Source organism: Electrona antarctica, assembly GCF_951216825.1.
Source record: "Electrona antarctica genome assembly, chromosome: 1".
In the NCBI taxonomy this organism is placed as follows: domain Eukaryota; kingdom Metazoa; phylum Chordata; class Actinopteri; order Myctophiformes; family Myctophidae; genus Electrona; species Electrona antarctica.
Window position 1 is genome coordinate 42,523,878 of NC_136806.1, and position 22,541 is coordinate 42,546,418.

The 22,541-nt window shown below is 42.2% G+C and overlaps 1 protein-coding gene across 2 annotated transcripts; it reads right to left on the reverse strand.

Moving 5' to 3' along the window:
• Positions 1 to 294: 294 nt before the first annotated feature.
• sesn4 (sestrin 4) lies at positions 295 to 21,201 on the reverse strand. Of its 2 annotated transcripts, none has more exons than XM_079509094.1 (9): positions 21,016 to 21,201; positions 14,492 to 14,689; positions 10,271 to 10,453; positions 9,044 to 9,280; positions 8,112 to 8,226; positions 7,649 to 7,773; positions 2,935 to 3,101; positions 2,611 to 2,755; positions 295 to 1,814 (listed from the first exon to the last, which is right to left on the reverse strand). In XM_079509094.1, exons 1-9 carry the CDS (start codon positions 21,079 to 21,081, stop codon positions 1,725 to 1,727), a joined length of 1,326 nt encoding a protein of 441 aa, XP_079365220.1. In that variant the 5' UTR covers positions 21,082 to 21,201; the 3' UTR covers positions 295 to 1,724. The 2 variants fall into 2 exon arrangements, with proteins under 2 accessions (XP_079365220.1, XP_079365221.1); XM_079509095.1 differs by lacking the exon at positions 21,016 to 21,201 and adding an exon at positions 19,603 to 19,736.
• Positions 21,202 to 22,541: the final 1,340 nt, after the last annotated feature.

A 22,541-nucleotide genomic window follows, 5' to 3' on the forward strand; every position in this document is an offset into this window, starting at 1 on the left:
CGGCAAGCAACCGCGTCATACTACGGCGTGCAAATTAAGCTTTACTGTTAGTCTCTCTCGATCTTGTAGTACTAAACCTAAAAATCATCCACACCTCTAAAGCTACTGGGGGTGCAGCACAAAAGGTTTAGCAGCAAACCCAGATACAAGAGGACAATCATAGTACTCTCCTACAGTTTACAAAAAAGTAAAAAAAGAAAACTAAGATACAAGTTTATAAAATATCTACTTTGCACATTGTACCATGGATCTTTACCTGGTAATTTGCTTTAATACATCTCACCAAATACAAAGTTGACAAAAAGCTTTTATCATAACTCCATACTGTTGTTGAGTAATCAAGATTCATTAGTGATTGACAACCAGTGCACTTATACTCATGGACACCTTTTTGTGTAAAATACAGAGCAGTGCTGAACCCCTTCAATCCATCCATCTATCCAGTGCATTGCTGCATTTTTTTTGGATGGTTGTCGTCTTTCTAACTTTCACAGGCTAATTTATTCTTTGTCATACGCCCATTTTGACAATTGTCATTTTAAGTGTAAAAATAACATTGTCAGTTGATATTTTTGAGCGACACTTGTTGAAAGGCTTGTGCAACTAAGTACAAGTTACCTTTAAGATGGAAACTCCTTCATTTCTTTGCCAAAGCACGTCAATATTAAAAACACTTGCTAATGGCTCAGTTTTCCTTCACTGACCCATTTTCTTTTAGCTTATCCATTTCTCTATAGACTGTTGAATGTGTTTCGATTAACAGCCTTGCAAACAATATTTCTCAGCAAAGTTATTATTTTTTTGCAATGGCTGAAACCAGGGCATAGCACAGTCCCAATAATTAAGACCTAACTAACACTGCAGGTCCTGAATTAGATTCCAATTAACTCAAAAAAACATTTATGGTTGAAAACTGTAACGGAGTCTGAAAGTTGAAGGACTCAGTCTCACAAGTCTGCTCTGCATCATTCAGTGAACAAGCAAGGCATCAGACCAACATACTGTGGGTCTCAATTTCTACCATTGAGATACGTACATGTACATTGCATTATAAATATATAAAGTTAAAAAAGTGCTTATTAAAAGAAACTATGGGTATGTGATATCCTCCAGCAGTGTCACCTTTTACTTTGTTCTTGACCATCACTTTTGTAAATGTTTCTCCTCTTCGTTCTCCATTCAAACCACCAACAATCACATAGGATTGTCACAGAACAAAGGATGGCCAGGTCTCTCAACAACATTCATTCAACTTGTAGAAAAAGATGAATATTTAGTTTCGCTTTAGAGAAGAGCATAGCTGAATACAAAAAGTAGAGTGATAAACCAACAAGGTCTTGGCCACTGGTAACCATCACATTGCTACAATGAAGCACAATCTGCTTTCATCACAATAATGTTGGAACACAAACAATACCAACAGAAATTAAAATTGCTAGTAATAATTGCACATAACCATTTGGAGAGAAGAGATGTTTGATATGAGGATGTCGCAATGCAAGCCATCCTTCACATCAAATGTAAAGAAGAGATGAGGAGATAAGAGGGGAGCTTTTCATACTGTAAATACAACTGGAGAATGAATCGGAAAGGAGCGCATCCGTGAGACGTGGTTGGTTTTTATCCTGTCTCTCTCCCCCACCCGCCATCTCCATCCTTGTATCTCTTAACCTGGTCTCTCCGTACGTACCGCTGGGCAGTTGGACTTTGGGTGTGTCTGGGAACTAGGCGATCATGTATTGAGTGATGGCTCTCAGCGCGTACAGGAGCTCAGCCTGCAGACGAGCCTCCATGATCAGTAAATTCACATGTATCTGTGGGAGACACCAGGGGACCTGATTTAGAATCAGTTAGCGTCTGGTTTAGCAGCGTGTCAGTCATCACATTTACAGAGCATACTGCAAACAAATCCAATACAACTCACTACTCTCAAGTATCCAAGCGTCCAGTTACACCGGCCAACAATGTACCTCCATGTTTATTTCACTTTATTCACAGACTTCAGACTTGTGAATAACACAGGTAGGTTTAGAAGAAGCAAAAGAGATGATTATGGTGAATTTTACATCTAAATGACTACGATTTAAGAGTAACTGAGTGAAACATGAAAGAAATAGCAGGTACTCTAACAGTACATCTGCACAGCATTTCAACAGTTCTTATCTAGAGAGACAAAGAAGTTCTTCTATCAGCGGTACTTTGTTTAAATATTTTTGCTCATCGTTTTGCTCTGCATGTGGCAGTTTCTAAAGTTGAATTCAGTCTATTCTCATAGCATGACATTGCATATTTTTAACGTGGTGTTGAAATGTTGTTTGACTAATTATAAGTTAGTCTTAACAGCCCATGATTTCCCACCTATACATTATTGTTTTTGCTTTGTTGCTATAATGCAGATTTTCTTGCTAAATAACGACAGTAAGTCACTGTAAATTATGTGGTCTTGCTCCAAATAATTCTCCAATTCACAATTGTTCTCAGCACTCAGTTGACCAGGGTCCACGGCACAAACTCACTCCTTGCACTTTGTAAATCGCTCGGGATAAGACAGTGTCTGCTAAATGCCTAAATTGTAAAAATGGCAGCAGACGATCAATAAGGGTTACTGACCCGTTCTGATGGTTTGAGTGGGGTCCAGGGCAGAGGGTAGACTGGAGTCCTGGTGACATCTGGGAAACACGCTACAGCCTTGATGTAGAGTTTTAGATCCCTCTCCAACAGCTGGTTCACCTCCCCATAGTCATAGTCATCGTAACTATAAACACACAGTATGCACTTATAACAAATTATATATTTCTGAAGAATCCACTTATACAAATCATATATTCCTGATGTAACCAGATATACAAATCATATATTCCTGATGAATGTACAGTTATGCAAATCAAATATTCCAGATGAATATATACAGTTATACACATCAAATGGACTCACCGTATCCCTAGCACACAGTGAATGTAATTCCATATGGCTCTCTTCAGGTCTGGACTGTGGACGGATGGGAGACCGGCGACGCTCCTGAACCGATCGTCTAGGAGATGTCCAATGTCCGAGTACAACCTGTTGACCAGCGAGAAGCCGTGGTCCTCCCACGAATAGTCCTGTTAAAAAAACACAAACTTAACTTCAACAAACCTTTAAATCAAACTTACCAACAAAAAGATCCCTTTAGGGCCTTGGTTCTACAACATTTTAATTTCAAGGAATTAAAACTCTGAGAGTACAACTGGAACCAAATGGAACCACAATCTCAGACCCACAAGCGCCCATTTGGAACCCCCTCAAGTAACCCTCAGGGTCCAAGGACCCCACTTTGAGAACCACTGCTATAGGGTGACTCAATTAACACAATATAGTCACTTAAAAACGTCCCTAAGATTATGAACATAAAGAGCCCGATTAAGCAAGTCGAAAAACCCATGCGGTAATACAGATTTTGGCCTCACTCTGCGCCTTTTTGTATTATGGAAGCCGTGGTGAACGCTCACTCATATGGAATACCACGTTCCTGAATATTTTAGCATTGGGGGAGTGTCCATATGTTAATTATTTTCACTTTGCGCTATTTGCTATTAAGCCCCTTGACCTAAAAACACTCAGCGCATACCGTTTCCACCTGGGTCTGACCACCTCTTAAATGCAAAAGGCACTGTTTGATTTTACACTTGAGCGGCTCTGGAGTGCTGCTGGAGTGTTGCCATGTCTGTAAGCGGCTTCTTTTTCTGTAAAGTTGCTTGTAAATATTGGTAGTTGTGGTTGCTTTTCTTGTTTCTAAAGTGCTTATTTGGGCTTTTCTCCTAATGTTGTTTAAACCAGTGATCCTCACACAGCGACATTCCCATGTCAAGGACCCCCAGATGAATGCATTTGCCCAACTAAGCCAGTGACCCCATGACAGATTTGTGTTTTTAAATGTTTCAATAACATTTTTCAAAAATATTCCACAATTGTCACTTTTTTCAAAGATTACTTTTGGAAATAGCAGATCTACCAGCTCACAATGCATCACATTCATTCATTAAAACTATGAACTCTGACTGCAGGGGGATATATATTTATAATGATCATTATAACAATGTGCAAGAAAATATGTAAAAAGAAGGAAGAACTTTATATTTGTGGACAATCAAAATATGCTGGAAATTTTAATGTGGTGTCATTAAAATGAATCTTGATATGGCAGACTCACTGTCTAGAAAATAAAAACATGGCACTTCATTTAAAATAGGTTGCAGACCCCTGTTATATGCGATTATTTTGGGAGTATGTTTATAGACCTATTTACTTGTTTCTATGAGACATGGCAACAGCGAGCTTTATGGCTTTCTGTTCAAACGTTGAGATTGTAAAGGGTCATATATCGCTCATTTCTCAACCTTTTTTAAAAATTAAAACATCTCCATAATCATTGGGAAGTTTGCTTTCATACGCTGTATCACACCCGACTCAATTCTTCTTCAATAAAATGCTACGAGCGAAGACCATAACATTGGGGCCGCAGCAATACGCATGGCGCACGTATGGCATTTCAACTCCTTCGTCGTGACTCGAATGAAATAAAATAAAATAAACGTTATTTTACTGGTGTTTTTCAATAGAAACAAATAAAGAGCGTGTGTGCAACAGTGCATATACGTGCATGCACTATAGGCTATATTTCCTCCTTGTCGGGATGGTGAGCTTTTATCGAATTAAACAATATCAAACGAACTTGTATGTTCGGGGGTAGACGATTCTGGGAACATTACGCATGGATTGCCAATTTGCCAGCCAATGCTGCGTATCTACTCGCAGTTCCATTCCGATCTGAAAGGTATAGGTAGGTGCCATTTCAAAGGCTTAGTTATTCATTTATGAATCAAATTAACTAGAATAAAGATTTTTACAGCTGTTTTTCATGCTTAGAACAGAAACAAATGAAGTGATGATGTGCGTATATCTCCCTCCCTTAGCATATTGCTGCGCCGCTGTAATGACTTTCCAATGAACACTGCAAGTTACTTAACAAAATAGAGACATAGGCCTACAAGCTATGCACATCATGGCTGTGACAGCTTGTGGATCTGTTCTTTTGAGGCATAAAAGGTGACAGCATGCAGTGCAATAGGAATAATTAACCCAAATGTGACAAAGTCATGTCATGTCTATGGTGCCAGTCTGCAGAAATGTAATACCACTTGCAGAAAAGGGCGCATTCCGTATGAGGACATCAGCTGACTCGTAAAGAGAATAGTACGGACATGTTGATTGGGTAAAGCCTCACAACTCCCCTAAACACTCCCATGACTAATTCAAGGCCGTTTTGCTCACACCACGGGGTGTCGAAAGCGCTTCTTACCAGGCCCATAATTGTCATATGACATTGCCCACGCCTCCACGTCTTAAAAACTGTAATATGATATGTAATTAGATTTCACCTGCTTAATCGGGCCCTAAGAGTTCTCAATGGGCCTGAAATAGACCCTAACTGGGCCGGCCAGAGGCTTGGCCCGGCCCGACTAATTTGCATTAAAATCTGACACAACTGCATAAAAGTTGTGTCAGGTTCTGGCAGAATTTGAGAATTGAATACAGGACCACAATTGAAACAAGCCCTCAGGGCTTTTTGTGTCATCTTTTTAACAATATTGTATAACTGTACCTTTTGCAAAATGTTAATAAAGTATTCAATGAATCAATCAAACCATTTTGCTAAGCAAACAGGATTACATCAGAAACACGTTACTCTCCAATGACTATACATGCACAGGGATTTGAACAATAAACACAACTTATTAGATAACACAAAAAATAAAAACAGAAAAAATGCAACTAAAATGTAATTACATTTACCACGAATATGCACTTTAAGCTCCAATCCCTTTGGGGGAACATTCCATAACATACAGTTCAAGAGGAAATAAGATAAAGCTTGGGTGATCTCGGAGCGGCATTTTTAATTTTCTTGGGTAGAACTAATATAGTCTGCCATCAATCATATCTAAATCATGGGAAAACAAATCCCTTGTAACAGTATACTGTATGTATTTAGACGTTGTTTGAGATTTGACTATGTGCAGCTAGGTTTATCAGACATGAATGGATAAGTATCATAACACATGCATTCAAAAAGGTCTGCACTGGGAGATGAGGGTTGAAGTTGAGGGTTGGAGTTGATGTTTAATGAACCATACAAATGTTATGTTATTGTAAATTATCTTCAATAAAACCACTAAAAGACTATATTTAGTTAATCCAAGTCCCCCAGGGTTCAATACTAGGCTCCTTCCAGTTTTCACTTTACACTAAATACAGCTGATCTACACACTCAGAACACTTTGCAATGGTATGTGTGCATGTTGGAGAACTGCTATTTTTGCTGAATCTTCACCCCAGAATAGGGATGCTATGGTTAAAGTTGTTCATTTACATAGATAGACCCAGCACAGTATTCAACAGTGATGTTGACATAGCATAGCCATTGTCAACTTGTAGTTATAGATAGCCCCTCAAATCCTTGCAGAACAAAATTGAGGTATAATCAAAACAAATACACTTAAAAGGTATTACATGTAATGCAGGCTGAGTCCGACATTAACATGTCTGTCCCATTCATAAACACAGTATATTGTGAGAGCTGTCTCTGCGTACTCAACTACTTCCGGGAGAATATTCTTAGGCCTTGTCTTATCTTTCTTTTAAAATCCTAGACGTTCACAATTGTCTGGTGTAGCCTTATAAAATGGCTGCCGTACAGGGACCAACTCAGACAGTCGATCATCTGACTGACGGACGACAGTCTGTCCACGACAGTAGGTCGCATTTACTATGAAAACCTGCATCTCCCGTCCGTCCATTAGTCACCCATGCCTCCATATATGGTCACGCCTCGTGACATCATGTCTCCATATATGGTCACGCCTCGTGACATCACGTCTCCATATATGGTCACGCCTCATGACATCACTTCTCCATATATGGTCACGCCTCGTGACATCACGTCTCCATATATGGTCACGACTTGTGACATCACATCTCCATATATGGTCACGCCTCGTGACATCACGATAAATTATACGATAAATTATCCAAAAAGCGTTCATATTTTAAACGAGAGGCGGATGAGGAGCAGAAATGAAGCGCTAGTATATCCATCAGATCAAAACCACGGAGAGCGCCCTAGATGAGCAGATACGAGGCATTCTTTCTGCCGCGCTAACAGGCTAGTGAACGGTAAGCTAATATGACTGAAGAGCGAAGCGTATGGTGGCCGAGAGTCCGACTGAAAAATTCTTCTCGCCTGATAACATTGAGGATGCGCTAGGACGTGTACACACGTCCTATGGATGCGTCGATTTTTGCAGTCAGATTGTATTGGGGGTGGGGAGGGGGGGGCGGGGGTCGCGAGACAGCCAAAAACGTTGAGAACCCCTCGTCTAGAGGGGCCAATGCGTTTCCCCAGGCTTTTATTGTTTGCGCCGACGAGAATGAAAGCCTGGGTACCAAGGCTAATTATCGCTCAACACTGCCGTATGACAAAGTATGCTGTGGTGTCAATGTTTCGTAACACAACATGCTAATGTCCCTCTAAAGCGGACACGTTCAAGTTTAGTGACCGGAGCACCTGTTGTGAACGGGCTGGTGTCAGATTCTCTTTGACTGTCCTCACCTGAACCCTGAACACTTGGAAGTGGTCGTCCTCTCTGCGGGCGATCTCCTGGTAGTAGAAGTCAGGGTCCGAGATGAAACGAGAGGAGTCTGCACAGTATAGCACCTCCTCTTCCTCATCCGTGTCTGACGGGACGGATAGGGGATGGAGGAGCAAGTCAGTAAATATACACATGACGCATGATTATCCATCAGCTTTCATATGAAGTTTAACTGCTGCTACTGTATATCACAACACATGGTTTAACTGCTGTAGAGAGTGGATACACCTATGGGCGAGTGAGTGTGCGTTCTATTATCTTAGTATAAGTCATCCACAAAAATAGAGGGTCAGCCTTGGTTAAGATTAGGGTAAAAATATTATTTTTGATAGTGAGAGAGACAAAGGTACTACCTGTCAGTAGTAACCCCCCCCCAATATAACAGAAATGTGTCAGTATCTCAAGTAGGTCAATAATGGCTACCTGTTTGCTGGAGTGTGTGAACCAGAAGGAGGCGCTCCTCTCGTTTCTCCTTCTCCTCCTGTGATCTGTGGATCCTTTCTTTGAGACCCACCATGTCGCAGCTGGAGTCCAGAGACTGTGGGGACAACAAGCACACGGTCACCACCTCACCCCTGGGAATCTTCACGCACACACGCCCCCACACACGCTCCCCCCCCCCCCCCCACACACACACACACACAAGATGACAGACAGAATTAGAACTATGAACACCACGCATAACGCCGCTCAATGGTCTGGGGGTCTGTTATTCATTCTTGAATTTTCTAAACAAACTTAACTTTTATTTATAGTACATACACGTATGTGCCCCTCCCCTCCCACCCCACCACATACACACACTTCACTACTATGTCAATGGGTCATCATGCCTTAGGTAGGCTCCTCATTTGCTGAGCACCTGTGTTTTGTGGTTGTCAGTTATTTCATGTGTTGCTAAATTACAGGCAGACCATTGTAATATTTTCTTCCACGTCTGGAACAGACTCCACAGAAAATGCAAAAAGGGATCTGTATCTCTTGTCCTAAAATCCTACTATAAATGTGCCACGTCTCTATGTGTGTGTGTGTGTGTGTGTGTGTGTGTGTGTGTGTGTGTGTGTGTGTGTGTGTGTGTGTGTACGGTTGTAATGCGTGTAACTCGAGAACTAGTTATGCAGACGTTATGAGTGTGAAAATATTGAAGGGGATAGGCACACCAGTTTTACAGATTTACTTTATTTTACGTTTCAATCTCACAAGATCTTCATCGGGTCAAGTAAATCCTTTGCCTGAAACTGGTGTGCGGGCCCCATCTCCATCAATATTATGCCTTATTGGTACAGCACCCACCGTCAATGTGCGTGTAAATAGGTATGCTCATGAGTGTGGAAAAAAAACATCAGTCCGTTTACCCGTCGTCTGGTGAAGTGTTCGGAGGCAGACAGGTTGGGGGTGTTGCCGTTGGCAGCGTCAGATGGGCAGTAGCTGGGCGGGGGAGTCCCATTGGGTGTTTTGGGGATCGGGACGGCCTCTGTGTCCGTTCCACAGCCAAACACGAAGCTGCATAGAGCGTGACAGTGTGCCAGCAGAACCACAGCCTGGACCAACTCAGCCAGCGACCAGCACTGCTCTCCTGTCTTCAACAGAGTCTGGAGACGACAAAACACCACAAAATGTGGTTCACACACATTGTGGACACATGTCTGACCTGCGGGTCAGATAACTGATTTCAGATGTTGACACTTGGATCTGACCTCTGGATCTGATACCGATTCTAATATTAGTTTGGGTAACATGACTGCATTACTTTGGAAAAGAATAATACACCCGTTTCCAGCATGTATTGTTGCCTAGTCATCTGGCCGATTTTTAGATTCTAGCCAGAATTAATCACTTATGTTTCCCTGTATGAACGGTTATTATACGCAAACAGGTCAAACAATACTAACAAATCTTCGGTTTAGCTATATATATATATATATATCAATTTTAGACACACCATGCACACGCACCGATACAAACTGTCACACAGGCCAATATCTCCAGTAGAGCCCAACACAAAATGACAAGTAAGGTTGCCACTGCCTGGCTGTATAAAAGAGAACCTTGGAAGGGAATTTGAGAAACTACATAACCTCTTTGATCCAATGAGAGTAAGTGGGAGGAGCCTGGGAGGAATGTTTTGATCCAATGAGAGTAAGTGGGAGCCTGGGAGGAATGTTTTGATCCAATGAGACTAAGTGGGAGCCTGGGAGGAATGTTTTTTCCATTTGAAAAGTATCAGTCGTCTGGCCAATAGAAGGCCAAGACATTACCTTTGATATTACTTAGTGAGCAGTGACACATCCGGCAGGAAAATACCAAAATAACCAGATTTCTTCTGGGACTTTTAAGTGTCTGTTCATTAATCTAGACCTTCAATCTATATAAAGTTTTTAAAAAGTTTTTCAAATAGATCAGAATTGATTTAGCAAAACATCAGTAATCAGTGGTCTAGGTCAAACCAAAAAAATAAAAAAAAGGATCGGTATCGGACCCAAATAACTGGCATTGGTCGGGCACTAATCCCCAGTATGCGTCAAGCTCTCAGGGTGTTCTGTGTGTGTGTGCGTGCGCTAGTGACCGTTGTGGTTGCATACCTGGATGTGTGAGCAGGCAGTCAGCCAGGGCTGGTGAGCCAGGACCTTGTTGATGTGGTTGAGGTGGCGAAGGCGTGGGGGCACTGCCTCCAAACCCTGCAACCACTGAGCATCCCCGCCGACGCGCAGGAACTGGGCTGAGTGGAGAGCCACCAAATAGCTACAGTGGTGCCTTGCTGCAGCCTGCAGAGCAGAAGGGGAGGTTGAGAAACACCATTCATTCCATACAGAGGATCAAAGTCCAAGTCCTTGAAAACAGTTTGGCTTCCCTGTGGATCTCCGATGTCATCATGCATGACATGTTTGTCATTCTATGACATAAGTAGTACTATGACTGATAGTGTACTATCAGTGCTCTACACATTTGGGCAAAGTTTAAAAACATGTATAAAAACATGAGTTTTTTAAAGTTAAAAATGTCAAAAGGTATAAAATAAATAAATTATAAATATAGTGTGTGTGAAAGTTACACTAATGCTGTCAGCATGTTCAACCTATGTTATTGTTACCATGGAAGATACACCCGCGCAGTGGCCTTGTGGTTAGAATGTCCACACTGAAATTGGGAGGTCAGGGTATTTATTTTTATAGGTAACCAACTGCTTGGCTCTCAAGGGTTGGATAGGGTTAAGTCCCTTTGACATACTCCAGGGGGTGTACTTATACATCATCCCGACTCACAGAAACAGAAGATACGCTCCGGACTGATGGGCCACATGGCTTGGGAACAGTTGGTTCCCAGGGCTACTTATTAGAGCTGCCAACGAATATTCCATATTCGAACGAATTTTCGAATCAAAAAAATAAATGAATAACTGAATATATAAAATTAAGGTTCGAATTTAAAAAAATAAAAATGCTGTGCAAGTTTTCGCGAGACAGTGCCGTGGGTAAGCGTTGTGAGCTTGTAGATTAGTTATATTTGCCACGCGACACGCCGACCGACACACATTGAAGAATAAATCAGCTGCCTCGCACTCTTCCTAAACACAGACTACGCAGGCTGCGTAGGTTCCCCGATTCACAAAAGGCCCCCGCCCGCCCTGCGCAAAGTCGGCAAAGAGCGCGCTACGTTATTTGCGCACGGACGGTGCGCAAATGACGGTGAGCACAGGGCGGGCGGGGCCGCCGTGGCCTTAGTATACGCAGCTCAGAAGGGTGAAATCTTCCGTCAACAGCGTACCTAGTGATCAGAATCGGGGACAGGCCTGGCCTACACTGAAACTTATTTTGCTTCGGTGTTGCTTCGGACGGACGGGAGAGTATATTTTTAGACAACAACACACAGATCTATCACTCATCAATCTTCAATCATGAAGCGACTTTATCCTTCAGGAAATTATAAAAAGATAAATAAAATGCGTAAGGATGAACTGCGGCGCCGGTCCGGCAGCAGCAGCAATGCAGTGTTCTGTTCTGTGAATTAATACTGCCTCCGTGCCTCGTTTTGATAAGGCTGTGTGCGCCGTGGTAGGATTGCTCATTTAAGAAAAATGTCGGTGACGTTTTACGGGAGAAGGGAGAATGCATGCGTTGTGTTCCAACTCGGTTTTCAGCAGCGCCAATGCGCGGAGAGAGAGAGAGAGAGTTGCGCCAGCAATGCGATCTTAAATGTTATGTCTCAGGTTGTATTGGTGTAAATATAATTATTAAAAAATCCGAATGGCCCCGAATCGGAATCGAAATCCGAATGGGTCGAATTGCTCAAATCCATGTGGGTTTTTAAAATGAATATCCGGATGTAATTTTTGGACAATTCCGTCAGCACTAATACTTATTTACTTATCGATGAAGATGGCAACAGCAGATGCAACAATCATCACCCACTGCCATATCCAAAATATACTGCATTTGTTGTATGTTCAAATTTGTTGAAGTGAGGAGGAATTCTTATGGGTTGAAATTACGTCTTTCTCTGCCATTAGGGAATGAAATCAAATGTAACCAAATATTTCAGACAAATGGTGATCAAAACTGCATTTATGTTTATTTGATCACTTTCATCTGTAAGACATACAGAATAAACTTCATAAAACTAAGAGAGAACACCATTTGCATTTTATACAGTCCTGACAATGCCATGAGTTTGGTACTTTGGTTTTTCATTCATCTAAGGAGTCATGTTCAACGTGGTTAAAATGTGAGGATGTCTCGGCTGTGTATGTTCAGTTTCTCATTGAAAGCTGCAAGATTGTATCGTAATGATCTGGACAAATAATATGAACAGACATTTGGCACTGATCGGTCAAGTGGTTTGCAAGGTTAGCCCCAGACAGACAGACTCTTCTAAGTGGCTCAGCCCCTAGGAGGACCCATGCTATAAAAACAGAATATAACAATAATTAGGGATGGAGCCCGAAAATCGGGTCCATTTCAAACCCGGTTTGGCGTGGATTACATCGCTATGCCCGATAACAGGCTCGACAAGCCAAAAGTTTATTGATACTCGGGTCTCGATAAATGCCGAACCGGGTTTGAAATGGACCCGATTTTCGGGCTCCATCCCTAATTATTGTTATATTCAGTTTTTGATTGACGTGGGGGTGGTGGCGCATCTCCGACCTGTGAACGGTTTTGCCGACGTGCGAATGGGGGACAATTTAAAACAAGGCGGCTAACATGCTGTAGTTTGCTACTAACTTTGCATGCACAGCACAAGGGCTGCCAAACTAGGCTATATTTTGTTGTTTTTCTAATTTTTTCTAAGTTAAACTGGGCAAGCTCTCTAAACTGACTGAGCCACAGTAGGGGGGGGGGGGGGGGGGGGGCGGGGGGGGGCGAGACGCGACGGGTGGCCGTGGTTGCATTATGCTTGCGCCATGGAAGTATGGTGGAACGGGTGAAAAAGTTTTGGTTACAAGACAAGAGGGGAGCGCTAAATGCAATAATGTAGGACAGTTGTTAACTTAATTAGTACATGCACGAAAAGGGAACATTTCGACAATGCATAGGCATCTGTCAATGCATTGCATTGTACCCAAATGCAATACCTTTCGAGTCGAAACAACACGGGAGCCGCCTGCAAGCGGAATGACCGTCCTTTTGCAACCAAGACATGTGGTGCTTGCTGCCCAGCAACTTGCAGCAAGACTCCGTTGCCATCATTTATAATCCAATTCATAATACGTTTGGGAAACTCAAAACTCCCTCCCTGCCATATAGAGTTCTAATAATAATTAAATGTGCGACTTTGCCGACTTCTCAGTCTATCACAAGGCAGATCTACAAGCTCACAACACGGTGCAACCAGACGCAGTGTGAGCTTGTAGTTTGGCTATTTTTGATGCGTGACACCGTCGTACGATGACGTATACATTGCGCTTTTAAAGTGACGTTACACATTAACGTGTGTGTGTGTGTGTGTGTGTGTGTGTGTGTGTGAGTGAGAGAGACACACACACACACATCATCGCATACAAACTCTCACAACTGGGTTGAACTGGCCAATAAAAATAATGTTCTGTTCAGAATGTATTGTCTCCCAGCTTTCCACAAAATAATAGCAAATGCTCGATAAGGACCCGGCTCGATAAGCCTGCTCAATAACGTGATCGTTATCAATACAATGTAACGAGCTCCATCCCTATCAATAATACCCATTATTTAGGAGGACATACATCTGTGACACTGGATCTTTAAAGGACCACTTCACCACTTTTCAACTCATCCTCATATAATTGGTCCTCACTAATGCCACAACTTCTTGTCTGTCTCTCATAGGAGGGCTGTGGGCAGTTCAGGAACCGTCCACCAGTGACATCATCATTAGGCGGATTCTTTTTTAAACAAGATTTTTTTAAATATACTGTATATTTAGATTTTTTTATATTGTAAGAACGATTGCTTCCATTATCGCATTGCAACTTTTCAGTAATAGATAGCCTGCAGTTTCTATTAGCTTAGATTCCCCATCGATGATGTCACTGGTGGACAGGTTTCTGAACTGCCCACAGCCCTCCTATGAGACACAGACAGAGTAGAAAAGCTTTGTGGCATTTTATCATGAACATTAGTGAGTACCAATATGAAGGTAGGTTGAGAAGTGGTCCTTTAAGTATATTTAAAATCAGAAAATTACAATTGAATCTATTAAGACATTTACTCAAAAGGCATTCTAATGGGTAATGGCTGACTTTCTCTTTTACCAGGGCCATTTGATGCTTACGATAAGTTCATTATATGCGTATGCAGAGCGGCTGGCAGGCGTGCGTGCGTACTGACCATGATAGCGATGTAGTGTCTGTAGGGCAGAGGCAGGGGGCCATCCATGTGCAGAATGTAGTGCTGTGTGCGTAGGAAGCTCTCCAAGTACTGAGGATGAGAAGCCATCTGCTGAGACACAGCGTCCACACTGCCCCTGCTCACCATGGCCTTCATGTACAACAGAGACGCTCTGTCCTTCTCACCGTTCACCATCACCTGAACACACACACACACAAAACTTTGGTTACTGATAAGAGATAAATCAGCGTTACTTGTAATCTTCATTCAGATTATGTATAAATTCAGGGCATTTGAAACAGTGTTGTCTTACACACTTCGATACTCCTGCCGATTCTGACAGTGTGAGAAAAGTGATAACATTGTATTCCTTCTATAATGCTTTTGCATTATATGTATTGCTTGGGTATTGTTATGTGTAAAGCACTTTGATGATTTGTCTGTGTGAAATATATGATATCAGATATACTGTACAATTAGACTGTTATGGAATATGGATTCTCCACCAGGGCACTTAGACAGGATGTGCATGCAGTATGACAGTGGTTTAATGTATTCTTTAATTTATTTCTATTTCAGATTTGTACATCCATTTTAAATTGCTCAGGTTGTGTCGTTTGTATGAATGAATATGAAGTCATACTCCCCCTGTTACAGGAGATCAACAGAGCATAAAGTACCTGACAAATATATGACGAATGCACAATGTATAACAAAACTGAACACATTTTGCAGTCAAAGGAGTTTAGGCCCTGAAGTGCGCCTACCACTGGTGGGTAGAGCGGAACGCACGCGCACGCACAGCTGTGGAACAGAGTAGTGTTGGATACCTTAAAAACAACTGCGGAGGAGAAAACAGTCTGCAGTGATGTTGTAAAAACATTCCTCCTGTTATGGTGTTTCTCTACAGAAAGCCAACAAGGACATGCATAGAGGATACAGAGAGGTCACACTGCTGCTCAAACAACACTCTATGGATAAGAAGCTGGATTAATGATAGACTAGTGGTGTGCTCGTTCAGCACATGTGTAGGTGTTTGGAATGCGTGCCCGAATTAAGCAGTCTGGTTCTGGATAATCGCTGATCTGATCAACTTGACACTCGAGACGGCACAGCCTTGGTTCCTCAGCAATAAACCCACCAAGTGTGAAAGAGGATCGGATGGATGGTCCTCAAGATATGTGAAGGAGAGGCACAATACATACACACTGTACATACATCAATGTAGTAGTATGTACTGTATAGTGTATGCATGCAACACAATGTCATCAGAAGAAAAATACCCAGTTCTTCATTTGAAAAGGGGATTCACAATAATGAGGAAGCAAGCATTGGTAGAACAAGAAGGGACTGATGGACAGACAGACGGACAGACAGAGCTGAGGAGGCCTTCCAGAGGGCAGTGCTCTCCTCAGTAGCAGTTCTGGACCAGACCAAACACACAAACACAGCAGCGTCCTGGTCGCCAAGAGAAACACACCCATGCAGAGAAGGAAGCTGGCCTGCTCTCAGACCCAGAGCCATCTACTGTAGTATGAGGCCTCGCTCATACAATGGTCTCTCTAGCAGACGGTGGGAGCTTCGCCCTGTATGTGAAACCTGAGTGCAGAGCCCAAAGCCAAGTTAGTTCCCTGCAGCCTGAGGGAGCCACACTGGCATTTGCAGTGTGGACGGACGTGCCGTTTCCCCTTTAACAGCTCGTCCCATTATCTAGGCGTATTGGGGGGGGGGGGGGGGGTTCTCGTATCAGAATCACTTCGACGCATGTCAGAGACTACAGGGGGGGGGGCAGGCTGGTGAACGGTGAAGCTTGTTACTTAATTTTAGGTCATGGCAGCTATCTGGCATTCGGCACCATGTTTATACGACTGGTAGCTCCATGTGGTATTTCACTTCTCTCTGCAGTGGTTGAAACGTACCCCCTCTCTCTGCAGTGGTTGAAACTTAGTAACGTACTTACCCCCTATTCCTACAGGTCCGTTGAGGGGGCCCGGACCTGTAGGAGGCACCACCTCCCGACCTATAAACAGCAGGCAGCCCCCAGACTGAAGGGATATGTACACACATTAACCACTTAAGCTCCAATATATTTTATCATACAACAATTGCAGCTCTACAAACTCACAGCGTGTCCCATTGTGACCTTGTAGATTGGCTACTTTGCTAAATGTTTAACAGATTTTCTGTTACAACAGAAAATCTAAAATACGGACGGCATAATGTGGTATATAATAACTATCGTCTCCCCATCTGTTGCTTGGGTTTATTGTTATTACAGTCCCACTGTCACAGTAGATCAAATAGAACAGAGGAGGATTGAAAAGGGGTTGTGAAAAAAGTAAAAAAAACATGTTGAGACATAGACCCTGACCCACTTTTGTGTCTACGAGTGAACATGGGAACCATTCCGCCATGGGCAAGTGGCACACAGGTGTCTGTCAGTCAACATCTACAGTCAAGACAAATGCTTTCACCAGCACGTATCTACTGTTCAATGATGATGTCATTATCATAATGTAGCATGTAGGTTACTGGCCTCAGATGATCTTGGTATGAGAATACAGAATTAAAATTAGAGCTAGATATTAGCTCTGGTTGATATATCCGTCATTATTTGCCTTTTTTGACACTATCGGTATCTGCAATTATGCAGCCGATCTGTCCACCTGTTGTTCCCATTTTAAGTTTTCAAATGTTTCCAAAAAAGGATATCCATGCACAAAAATATATGTCACTCACAGCGTGACGCATTGTAAGCTTGGAGATTGCCTATTTTTAGAATTTTTACTTTAAGCAAATCTATGTTTTTCAGATTGAATAGAAATACAAAACTCGGTCATCGGTCATGCTCTACTCTCAACATCAATCAACACAACACACAGGAATGAGAGACAATCGCAGATCTAACAAACACATTTGTGTTCTTTGTTGAGCAGCCAGTTTGTCCACTTCATTTAATGTGTTTGCTTTATTGAGATAGTTATGAAAGCTGAGAAGACAGTGCTGTAGGAAGACACAGCAGAGATTACCCTTATGGGATTTGACCATAGACTGTAAAAAAATAGATTTGACCCTAGTCCAGTGGGGATATTAACCACTGCACATCTACAAACAGGGGAAAAGACATAGCCCACTCCTCTTGTTTATAACATCAGATTTCAGTAGGACTGGATAATAACTGCATGGCACACCCATTTTGTTTCTGACCTCAAAACACAGCCAGGCAAAACATATGTAAAGGCAGACGCTCGCTCGCTATTTAACTCATGAATTAGACTATGTCATCAGTCTTGCAACATTAGTAAAGCTCCAATAATAACTAAGCTATAAGAGGAGCAGTGATATAGGCTACATTACACCTACTGATTTGAGGCAGGGGTGGGGTGCAGCGCAGTACCAACTTCTGACCACCTAACAATGACATGGACAGAATGTGTCTCCGATGTGTCTGGACATGCAACAAGTCACAAAGAAACAGGAAGTACAGTTTATGTCACAGCAGGAAGTGACACATCGTACAGTCTGCACTAAATCTGCTGACGCACAACAAAACATCACCTCTATATCAGGAGGATTTACAAGATTAACTCTGATTAATCTGACCTGAGAATGCTGTGGTTAGTAGAAAGTAGCACTCAGTTTTTCTCTAGTCTAAAGCATTTAAACTAAAAAAAAGGTATCATTGCTGTTACAGTCCAGTGAAGTCAAGTATCACAGCTCAGACACGGAAACAAATGTATGGCACCACAGAAATAGAATAGCCCAGCTTGTGAAAATTGCAATTTTTCATACGAAATAATCAATAGTTGTGTCAACTTGTGGGTAATAAATAAACAAGTGAGGAGTGAGTCGGTTGGCCTGTTGGGCTGCGTCAACCGAGTCAGGCCGAGTCTCACACAAAGCCATATGTCTAGCTGAATATAAGTCATATAACTTACGATTATTTATTATTTATGACAGGTGCAGATGGTTTGATATTCATAAAACACAAACTCTCTCTGGAGAGGTCATTTGTTTATTGATGGAGCCAGAGGACCAAGGCAGGAATGAAATGCAAAACAACGATGACATCACTTAAAGGAAAAAGAGAAACACAGGAACAAAGACAGGCTTTTGCTAACAGGCTCAGAACAACAACAGAACCAGCAGCACCACTCGCAAAGGAATATCAACGCAGGAGAGCATGACCTAGGCAGAACAAAGAAGAGGAAAAATGATGCCAGCAGTCTTCCAAGGGTAAATGTGTCAGTGGGAGGAGGGACAAGAAGAAGAGAGAGCAGGGGGCTGCAGATACAGGAGAAGGATATTCAATCTGCATTCCAACTGCAGGCTGAACAGGGGGTCCGTCCTTATCATTACCCCGGTTGTCCTGACAGCCTCAACCAACTCATCCGTCCCCCCCCCACCCCCCTCACCGGAAATGCAAGCAGAAGCCAGCCCTGTTTTTGGCTCTGCAACCTGAACTCAGAGAGTAGCGCAAAACAACCAGCTGCAGCCCAGAGCGAGAGAGAGAAAAAGAGAGAGAGGGGAGGGGAGCTGCTGGGTAGTGGGTAGGACAGCAGCAGACACAACCAAGACAAACAAACCACCAGTCTACATGATGAAGAAACACAGGCAAAAACAGTGACTGAACCACTCAGAGAACGAGTGAGCATGGCAAGCAGGTAGAACAAAGAGATGCAGTGTGGTAGTCGTAGAGACCCATGTTGATGCGTTAGAATAACGCCATTTATAACATCTCTCCCTCAGGAAAATGCCTGAGGCATGGAGGTTATACTATTGTCTACTGTTTAAAAAACTGCTTCCAGTTGCATGTCTAGCATCTGTGAATTTAGCATTTTTGTCAAGCTAAAAAAGCCTTAGAGAAACTCAAGTTTAGAGGAGTTAGAAACAGCCAGGGTCTGGCTAGCAGGCTCTCTAATCTGTATGCCCATGTTTTCAGAGCATAGAGGCTAACATTAAACCCCAGTAATCCCCAGGTACAGGAAGTAGACTAATTAAATGTCTGTGTTCATGGTCTGAACCATTACACCAGGCATTATCATACCACAACATGACAATTAGGGGGACAGTTAACTCAGTTACTCAGCTCAACTATCTCACAGCATTACCCGGATGTGATCGGTGACATTGCTGTGCAGCCTCTACACATGCCATTCAAGAAGAATGGCAAACAATGACCGTCTATCCCCTCAGAAATGCACAGTGGGCATGACAACAGCAGTCAGAAGATCTGAATTCCTCACTGCTCACATTCCTCCCTCTGTTCTATCTCCTTCTAGATGCTGAGCTGCAGGCAGCAAACATGCCTTTGATTGCACTTTGAAAGGCGCCCCCTCACTGCTGCAGAAAGAAAGGCAGCAGAGAAGAGAAAAACAACTTTGATTGGCAGTCGAGTGCAGCCAACATAACAGCACAATAAAGTCGCTTGCATATAAAGAAGGAAACGGGGGAAATAAACACGTTCCTAATCGGACTGGGTATAAACGTTGATCTCTCTGCATCATTTTCAACGAGATATTACAAAAATGACACGATCTGATGTCAAAGACAAAAGAAAATCTACTGCATTACTTGAGTCACATACACACAGGGACACAGTGCTTGAGCAAATTTTAAGATGATGTCATCGTCACTTCTCTTAATTTGCGAACACGGCAAATCAATTCATATGAAATGTCGACACATTTCACGAGATAATTTGTCATTACAGCACAATAGACTGGGGTAAATCGAATTACCCAAAGCCAAGTATTGCATGTATTGTATCCATATCCAACTGTGTTAGCAACCCCGGCTTACAACACATGCATTTGCACCGATACATTTCTATGAATCGTGCATTTTTCTGGAGGAAAGCGGACCTTTTATCTGGTTAACAGTTAACCTTATTTTAACTATAATGTGGCTACACATGGGAAAAAAACGAGTCAATTGGTAAAGTAAGGTTGGTCACTTTCCATCAATTAATGCAGCATTTTCAATGATGTGTGTACATTCATGCATATTAACGCCTTTGTTTATTGTAACGTGTGTTTTATAGCTTTTTTGTTCTAGTTATAGGATAACCAGAAGTTTGCGCCACCTTAATTGTTAGCCATTGTAAAATATAACGTTTGTAGCAAAGGAGGAAAAGTTGAATAATTAATACAAATTCCCTCGCTCTTCACATTCACACTGTTTGTGTGTTTGTTTGTTTGTTAAGGAACGAGGCAGTGACAGAAATATACAGAAATGTAAAAGGGTTAAAGGTCCATTAAACACTATTTTAAAAAAAATCTTCTTGATTTTCAGACAGGAGTAAAATTACGTAGGTTTTTCCTACAGCGAGGTATGGTTGAAGCATACTGGATTTGTGAAAGCGTTATTTCTTTTAGAAGGGTTAAGGTGAGACAACATTCCCCACAAATGAATGAAAGTCAGTTTCTTGTCTCAGGGGTTGAAGCTAGTTAGCCCGTTAGCAATAGTTGTTAATACACTAACTTTAATCGAGTTAAACAGCCATTAAAACAGTGATGTTTTACCTGCTTTTGGACTCGCTGGCATTGGGTTCTGAGGGAATAATCCATTTTATTTGTACAGATGATCATTTTTTTAAATCAAAAGCTGTTGCTGTTACATGGATGCAGTCTTTTTTCTATCTTGGTGGCTCTTCCAAGCTGCTAACAAAGCTCAGACCCTCTCCAACTGTGGAGCTCAGAGCTCCAGAGGAAAAGAAAAGGTAAGGAGTACATAGTCCGGAAGGATGGGAACGCTGTGATTGGCTGGTTGGTTGTCAGATATACAACGTCGTCCAATGTCATCTAATATCCAACTTTCTCTGACAACCAACAGCCTATGACAAAGTGACTGTCCCTCCAGGCTATGGGTTGCGTGACTCGACCAGGAGAAAACCTTCCCAGCCGTGCTGACAGCTCCAGTGACAGCGTTGTCCAATCAAATCGCAGGAAGGCAGTGTTAAATCGACAGAGGGTGTGTCTATATGCAAATGAACATCTGCAAACACATAGGGGACTTCTACCTTATTTTTAACCCCCACCAGAACACAGCCCAATAGATGGATAGGGAGCGTACCTATGTTCCCAGGGTTCTATGTTCCCCACTTAGCTATAAAGGTTCGAACCTTTATAGCTAAATGGGGAACATAGAACCTTTTTTAGATCTATGTTCCCCATTTTCCTCTAAAAAAAGGTTCTATATATGTTCCCCGCTCACCCAAAAATGCAGGAAATATTCATTTTGAATTTCAAATTATTAATATCATCTCTAAACACACATAACGGAACATAATGGGGAGAAATTACTATCAGAAACCTGCCCATTGGGCGACCTAAGGACACCCTGGTGGCCATCTTGGTGGTATAGACTAGACTAGAGCAGTGGTTTTCAACACCGAGTCCATTATTGTCTCCACCAGGCCGAAGGCATGTGGAGAGTGTATGTTTTGCGGATAGTGTTTGCCATTAACTGCATTTACATGGACAATATTTATATAAATAAATGTCACCCTCTTTTACATGCCCCAAAGTATTTAATCAGAATACAACTTTTGAAATGCAAAAAGTTGGTTTTGCCTGTTTTCTTTCTGTCCATTTTCAAAATAGACTCACATTGTGTTCTCGGCTATATTCATTCATATATGGGGTAGAGTTCTCAAACTCTGCCCGAACCCGACCAGGCCCGACCCGACGTTTTAGGGCTGGAACATAGAACCTTTTATAGAACCTCTTTTTGGTTGAGCGGGGAACATAGAACCTTTTTGGGGGGGCCGGTGAGTGGGGAACATAGAACCTGGGGAACATAGGGATGACCCCGACGGATACACCTGTATTCATATGCAGTTGCCATTACAGTATTTATGATTTGACACACAGGACAGGTACAGAAGAAGAAAATAAATATAGTGAGTGGTCTGAGGACTAAGTACTAAGTTCTACTAACAAAAATAATACTTACTGGTATATATAAGGGGGAAAACGAATCAGGAATTAAGAAAATAGTATCAGAAAGTAGTACTACCAAATGGTACTATTGGCCCTCATGCACTTGG